At 41.7% G+C, this 8,208-nt stretch overlaps 1 protein-coding gene across 3 annotated transcripts in view; it reads left to right on the top strand.

Moving 5' to 3' along the window:
- Positions 1-8,208, top strand: part of PARL (presenilin associated rhomboid like) — a 39,329-nt gene that overhangs the window by 27,989 nt on the left and 3,132 nt on the right. For all 3 annotated transcript variants that reach the window (XM_023519255.1, XM_023519256.1, XM_023519257.1), the window contains 2 exons: positions 5,315-5,416; positions 5,550-5,647. In XM_023519255.1, the coding sequence (XP_023375023.1) occupies positions 5,315-5,416; positions 5,550-5,647 (200 nt within the window). The remainder of the gene's footprint in view (positions 1-5,314; positions 5,417-5,549; positions 5,648-8,208) is intronic.

Below are 8,208 nucleotides of genomic sequence, written 5' to 3'. Positions count from 1 at the left end.
CTGTCCCCCTGGGTAGAGTGCCGTGGCATTACAGCTCACAGCAACCTCCAACTCCTGGGCTCAAGCGAGTCTCCTGCCTCCGCCTCCCAAGTAGCTGGAACCACAGGTGCCCGCCACAACACCCGGCTATTTTTTGGTTGCAGCCGTCATTGTTGTTTGGTGGGTTCGGGCTGGGGATTTGAACCCGCCACCTTAGGTGTACGTGGCTGGTGCCTTAGCCGGTTGAGTTATAGGGGCCGAGCCGGGATCGAGAATTTTAACTAGTTTTGGTATGTATTTTGTTTAGTTAGAGCTATGCATATCCTGAATCTCATCAAAAAATTAGTTTCTCACTAGTTATTGGTAGAAAACTTTTCTATAATCTGCTTTTCAAAAATTTAGTTTTTATAAATTGTAAATCGTAATCTCAAAATGGCAAAGATTATCAAATGTTTATTGTAGGAAAGAGCATTTATTAAACTATTTGTTGGAGAGAATTCTTTTTTTTTTTTTTTTTTTGAGACAGAGTCTCATTTTATTGCCCTCGGTGGAGTGCCATGGCATCACAGCTCATATCAACCTCAAACTCTTGGGCTCAAGCGATTCTCTTGCCTGAGCCTCCCACGTAGCTGGGATTACAGGCAGCCATCACAATGCCCTGAGATGGGGTCTCGCTCTTGCTCACGCTGGTCTTGAACCTGTGAGCTCAGGCAATCCATCTGCCTTGGCCTCCCAAGTGCTAGGATTACAGGCGTGAGCCACTGCACTCAGCTCTATTGGTTTAAAAGTCAGGCAAGTGTTTTTCCTGCGTTAGCCTTACAAATAGCTAGAACTGTAGGTGCGGGCCTCCATACGTGGCCCACAGTCACCACACTCAAGATCACGAACATCACCCCTCACCATCCCCAGGTTACCCGGGCTCCTGTGTAGTCGTCACTCCTTCCTGCCTCTCTTCCTTCTCAGCAACAACTCACCTACTCTCTGTGAAGATAGCTTAGTTTGCAGGTGGGGCCACACAGTGTGGGCTCCTTTTTTTCTTATTGTCCTGGCTTCATTTATTCTATGTAATTATTTTGAGATTTGTCCATGTTGTATAGATGATAATTTATTCCTTTATATTAAGGATTAATATTCCATTATATGGATATACTGTGTTTAGTCATTCACTTGATGGTACGCATTTGGGTTGTTCCCAGTTTTTTTATTTTGTATTATACATACAAAAAACTCAGTTGTGAACATTTGTGTAATGACTCTTTGTATGGACCATGTGCTGTTACTTCTGCCCCTCCTTTTTTGTTCCGTACTATGAGAGTGTGTTTTCGTTTCTCTTGGGTAAACACTTAGGAGTGAATAGCTGGATCATGTGGCAGATAGGTTAAACTTTTAAGGAACTGCCACACTGTTTTCCAAAGTGGTTATAGTCTTATAATTCTTTCCCACCAGCAGTGTGTGAGAATTCGTTTCTCCACATCTTTGCTAACACTTGATATGGTCCAGCCTTAAATTTCTGGTATATGGTGATACCCCATCGTGGTTTTAATTTTCATTTTACCAGGGACTAATGCTGTTGATCATCTGCTTACTTGCTATCCATATATCTTCTTTGAAGTGTCTTTTCCAATCTTTTGCCTATTTAAAAAGAATTGATTATTTTCTTATGTTTATAGTGTTCTTTATGTATTTTGGACATAAATCCTTTATCAGATTTATAACATGAAAATATTTTCTCAGCTGTGCATATTTCTTTTAACAGTTTTTTTTCATTCTTTCTACATTTCAGATTAATATGAATGTACAAACCATTAGGTTATATAATTTACACATGACAGATAAAAGAGTTGTAGTTGTATCCTACACCCAGGGAGTGTGTGTGCCATATATCCCCAATGGTGGGATGTTACTGAAGCTCCTGCTCCCCTTTTTGAAATTGAGGTCAAAGTTGTATGGAATACATGTGATGCTTGTTTTAGCAGTGTTTTTTGTTTGGTTGGTTGTTTTGTTTTTTTTTTTGTTGGCCAGGGCTGGTTTGAACCTGCCACCTCCGGCACCCCACCCCTTTGAGCCACAGGTGCCGCCTTTGTTTGTTTGTTTTTTTTTTTTTTTAGATGAGTCTTAACTATGTTGCACATGGTAGAGCGTTGTGGCGTCACAGCTCACAGTAACCTAAAACTCTTGGGCTTAAACGAGTCTCTTGCCTCAGCCTCCTGAGTAGCTGGGACTACAGGCGCCCACCACAACATCTAGCTATTTTTTAGTTGCAGTTGTCATTGTTTAGCAGGCCAGGGCGGGGCTCAAAGCCACCAGATTGGGTGTATGTGGCTGGCACCCTACTCACTGAGCTACAGGTCCTAAACCGGTAGTCAGTGTAAGTTTTTGACTTATATGAAGTCCAGTTTTATGGGTCATGCTTTTGGTGTCATACTTAGAGAATTTTTTGCCTGGTTATAAAGATTTTTCTCCTGGGTCCTTTGTTTTGTTCTTGTTTGAGGCAGAATTTCACTCTGGGTTAGAGTCCTGTAGTGTCACCCTAGCTCACAGCAACCTCACAGTCCTGGGTTCAAACTATCCTCCTGCCTTAGCCTCCTTCCTAGTAGCTGAGACTACAAGCACCTACCATCATGCCCAGCTAATTTTTCTATTTTTAGTAGAGATGGGGGTCTCACTTTGCTGGGGCTGGTCTCAAACTCTTGAACTCAAGTGATTCTCCTGCCTCAGCCTCCCAGAGTGCCAGGATTACAGGCAAGAGCCACCGCACCTGGTCTACAAGGTTTTTTATTTTAGGTTTTACACTTAGGTCTATGTTTCACTTTAAAAGAACTTAAAAATATTCTTGACCCAGATTTACCGATTTTTAACATATGCCACATTTATCATTTTCTCTCTATCCTCATGCTTTTTCTGAATCATTTGAGAGTAGGTTGTATATATTATGCCCTTTTGCTCCTGAATACTTCAGTATGTACATGCATTATGAGCTAAGAACATGAATATCCTTATATTCCATAGTACGTTATCACATTTAAGAAATTTAACATTGATACACTTTCATTTAACCTATGGTCCATATTCCAGTTTTGTCAATTGTCCACATAATGTCCTTTGTAGTTATTCTTTCCCCCCCCAAGACTGTATGTTACATTTAGTTTACATTTCTCTATGGTCTTCTAAAAACTGGAACATTTCCATAGCTTTTGATTTTTTTTTCATAGCTTTTGATTTTATGCCATCAGCGGTTTTAAACAATGCAGGCCAGTTATTTTATTTTATTTTATTTTTTTTTTTTTTTTTTGAGACAGAGCCTCAAGCTGTCCCCCTGGGTAGAGTGCCGTGGCATTACAGCTCACAGCAACCTCCAACTCCTGGGCTCAAGCGAGTCTCCTGCCTCCGCCTCCCAAGTAGCTGGGACCACAGGCGCCCGCCACAACGCCCGGCTATTTTTTGGTTGCAGCCATCATTGTTGTTTGGCGGGTCCGGGCTGGGGATTCGAACCCACCACCTTAGGTGTACGTGGCTGGCGCCTTAGCCGGTTGAGCTATAGGCGCCGAGCCCAGGCCAGTTATTTTATAGGACATCGGCTGGGTTTGTCCACTTCCTCATGACTAGATTCAGATTATATGTTTGGTTGGAATGTTAGATGAGCTCTGTGTCCTCACACAGCAGCAGAGCCACTTGATATCCATGTGACTCTGACTTGTGGGGATAAGTTTGGTGAATGGTTAAAATGTTGTCCAGCTTCTCTGCTATAAATTTATTTTTCTTTTTTAAATTAATGATTTATAAGAAGGTACTTTGAAATGATGTAACCATCTTGTTCATTAGCTTCCTACCCACCTTGAAACAGCAGCCATTGATTATCCTAGCTTGAATCACATTGTACTGTGATATCTGTTGCAAGGGTAAAGGGCATAATTGCATCTAATTAGCTTTCTCTAATGTTAACATCTTCCATAACCATGGCTCATTTATCAAACCTAGAATTTTTTTTTTTTTCCCAAAGAGACATGGTCTTGCTTTATTACCTAGTTGGGGTGTGGTGGCCTGATCATAATTGCTGCAGCCTCAAACCCCTGTGCTCAAGTGATCCTCCTGCCTCAGCCTCCTGAGGCTGGGACTACAGATGAATGCCCCCATGCATAGCTAAATTTTCTGTGTTTTGTAGACATGGGTCTTACTCTGTTCCAGTAGGGTCTGGAACTCCTGGCATGAACCAGTCTTCCTGCCTCAGCCTCCCGAAGTGCTGAGATTATGTGGCCTCCTGCCTCAGCCTCCAACACACCCACCAAATCTGGAAAATTAGCACTGAGTCTATTAACTCCAGACTATCTTGAGATTACCCCAGTTTTTTACATCCTTTTTTGTCCATTGCATGTAGTTGTTCTGCCTTCTTAGTCTCCAAACTCTGACAGTTTCTCAGTCTTTCCCTGTCCTTTATGACCTTGATACTTTCGAATAATAATGGCAGGAATGTCCTTCATAAGAGTTTTACTATTTTTAGTAGGTGTCTAAGATTGGCTTTGCTATGAAATTGGGTAGAAAACAAGCTAAGCTTAGTTAGAGCACCTGCCTCCCTCCGCTCTCTCCCTGTTCAGCTGACCACACTCAGCTTCTTTGCACTTCTCCACTGTGCTGTCCTCACTGACCTCTAGCCTTGTTTGATGCTGTCCTTCTGCCTGGAATGCTCTTCCCATCTCTTCCTCCTCTACCTGGTCAACACCTGGTCACCCTTCCATGCAGAGCTTGCTGTCACTTACCTTGTGCCTGTATTAGTTCTCTTCCATTTGCTGTCATGGCATGCTATCCTTCCTCACTTTGACTCTCCATCTTTTGTCGTTTTTACTTATTTATGTATCTCCTGCCATGCAGTGAGTTCCATAAGAGCAGAGACTATAGGTCTTATTTATAGGTCTTATTCACCTCCTCATTCCTAGCATCTTAGCATAGTGCCTGCAACACTGTGTGACTCAAATATTTGAAAGAAATTCCATGCATGTGGGCAGTCATGCTTGCACTCTCTGGTTGGGGGAGCTTTATTGAGGACTCTTTTGTAGACATTATATGAAGTGATTAGTGGCATCCCCAAGGTTGAGGAAGGGCTCATGTTGGTGGCTCTACATGTTACTGGCCTGTAATGAAAGTTCAGTCCTTTCCAAGCAATTACTGTGTGAAAGACCTGAGGCCCCTCTGCCTGATACTGTGCACATCAGCAACTGAAAACTTGGAAGCCCTGCACTCACCTGGAAATGTGTGGCATATTGACTGCTCCGTTAGCCGTCCTAGTCACTAAGCAGTTGCACATTGAGTTTCCTGTTGTCCTCGTTGTGTTACTTTGCAGTCTGGCGCAATCATGACCGTCCTCGCAGCTGTCTGCACTAAGATCCCAGAAGGGAGGCTGGCCATTATCTTCCTTCCAATGTTCACCTTCACAGCAGGGAATGTAAGTACTTCTATGAAGTTCTAGAGACAGTGGTGGTGTTTTTACATTGACCGAATTCTTGCCCTTACATTAGAAATGCCAGTAGTAGATGACTCGGAGTTGTACCACTTCCATTCTCTCTCTTGTCTTTCAGGCCCTAAAAGCCATTATTGCCATGGATACAGTGGGGATGATCCTGGGATGGAAATTTTTTGATCATGCAGCACATCTTGGGGGAGCTCTCTTTGGAATGTAAGTCTGATCATAATTCGTTGTTAATCTGCTTCCTCGGGTCCTCCTCCTTCCTCCTGAAGGCAGAACAAGACCCTTAGCTGTATACTGGAAGCAGAAACAGGCAGGGCTGGAGGGCAAAGAAACCTCAACACAATTTGTTTTAGGTCATACCTAGTTCCACCCGGAGAGGTGGGATGTGAGAGTGTTGGCCATGACTGTGCCTCGGTCATTTGTATAATAGAGAGTCTGTGCCTTTAGCCTACCCTTAACTTCAGTCACACCACCTCCTGACCTGTCATTTCTAGCCCCTGTGAAGAGACTGCTGCCTGGCCCCAGTCTTTGTCATCTCCTTTCTCCTCCTCAGGCCTTAGGCCTAGTGTCCCACTCTGCTGCTACTGTGTCTCACCAGTGCTAGGCAGACACGCTAAGTTGGTGGCACCATTTCTCTGCCTGCAGTGAGTGTGTGGGAGAAAGCTGTGTGACTGATGTGAAGACCCCAGACATAAGTCACTGCAGACCAGTTACTGAACATCTGGTGTCTGCAGGCACGAGGCTAGTTCCATGGTGCTGCTATTGCTCCCATTTCACTGATGGGAAATTGAAGCTCAGAAGTAATCTTCCCCATACTTGTTAAATACCAGGAGTCTAAAGCCAGATCCAGTGCCCTTCCCACGCCCATCATACTATACTGAGTACAAGTGGCATTGGGGTTACAAGGGCTTCTGTTTGTGCCTGACAGAATTTTGCTTAAAACCTAGTAGTTTAGTAGCAGCTCCGTTGTGGAAATGTCCTCAGGACTCCTAGAGCCCATCTGACCATGGTCCTTCATCAGAGCTGCTCTGTCTGGTGTGTTGGGTTCTCTAATGGTCTCTTTTCTTGCATAAATGTTGCCTTTTGACCTTACTTGGTTTTTACTTTGTTTCATAACAGTGAAAAACTTAGTTTTTTAATTTAAAAAAGTAGAAAAATCTATTCTGAGTGAAGCAGTTTTGCCCTGTAGGCGACAGAACTAAATGCCATTATACCATTTATAATTTCCAGTGATGATTAAAGAATAGCATATGTGAGTTCCAGCTTTAACAGCAGCACATTATAAATAGTAACTAGAAACTGACCCGATGTTACAGTATGAGAAACAGAAAGACTTATGAAAAGGGGTTCTGTTTTATGAGCTCTAAATTTATCTAGGTCCTTCTATGTATACTTAAAGGGTCTCCTTCCCAGCAGGGTTTTATTCTTTTGAAATATAATTAGGTGACCTTTTTCCATTCTGGAAAATAATTGAATCAAATGCATTTTAAAGTGTAGGATCTGAAAGGCACAAGAGTCTTTCTCTTTTCTAATTTCAGTTCCTTTTCATTTACTAGATCTCAGCCATATCCAGAATTCATCTTTTCTAACATCTTTGATTTAGATTTAGAAGTCTAAAATGTTTTCATTTTATTTTTAAAGTGCCCTAGTTTTGTTGATGGTAAAAATTCATGTAGTATGCACTTGCACATTGCCCTAACTTTAGTTTCTGGCCCAGTCTTCCAGTCTTCATGCTGTGCTGCAATGCTAATAGCGAACATATCATTGTTTGCTGTGTGCCTAAGCCAAGAACTCTGCTTCTCACAGAGGGAAGGGAAGGGCTAATTTAATATTCTTTTTTTTGAGACAGAGTCACTCTGTCACCCTTGGTAGAGTATTGTGGCACCCTAGCCACTGAGCTATAGGCGCCAAGCCTAATTTAATATTCTTAAAATCTTGTGCAGTATTTCATTTCCATAGATAGGGAAACCACTTAAAGAAATGTAGCTTGGCTTGGCGCCATTAGCACAGTGGTTACAGCGCTAGCCATATACAGTGAGGGTGGTCAGTTCGAACCCAGCCTGGGCCAGCTAAACAACAATGACAACTGCAACAAAAAATAGCCAGGCGTTGTGGTGGGCGCCTGTAGTCCCAGCAAGAGAATCACTTAAGCCCACAATTTTGAAGTTGCTGTGAGCTGTGATGCCACAGCATTCTAGGAAGGGCAAGAGGTCTAAATCATAATAAGATTTTAATATATTTAATATAGTGAGATTCTGTCTCCAAAAAAAAAAAAAAAAAAAAGTAGCTGTCCAAAGTCCTCCAGCTGATAACTACAGAGCTGGAGTTTCAGACTGAGCACTAAATCTTAAGTTGCTCAGCTGCAAAAAAAGGTTCCTGAGACATTAGTCATTTTGATGTATTTTCTTAATTTTAGTTTAGCCCAACAACCAATTACATTTAGATTTATGAGTATAATAAAAACCTGTAAGATAAAACGTTTGATTCTTTGCTTGAAATTAGTAGGTTATAAAGATTTGGGAAGACACTTATTAATAAAGAGTTCCTGACTAGTGATTCATTTCTTGTCAGAATTTTTACCATTGCATTTGAATCTTAGGGTGATCCTTTTTATCTTGTTCTAAATTTGCCAGAGAATTTTACTATAAACACACAAAAAATGTGTTAACAGGAGGCCTATTTATTAATTTGCATCTTTTAAAATGCCTTTTTTTATAAATTTACTAAATCCTTTCTTTGGGATTTTATTATTTTCTTTTTTTTTTTTT

This window comes from Otolemur garnettii, unplaced genomic scaffold, assembly GCF_000181295.1.
Source record: "Otolemur garnettii isolate 467f Iridium unplaced genomic scaffold, OtoGar3 scaffold00166, whole genome shotgun sequence".
Lineage (NCBI taxonomy): Eukaryota > Metazoa > Chordata > Mammalia > Primates > Galagidae > Otolemur > Otolemur garnettii.
Note: the sequence above shows the minus strand (reverse complement) of the source record. Positions and strands in the feature narration are given on the sequence as shown.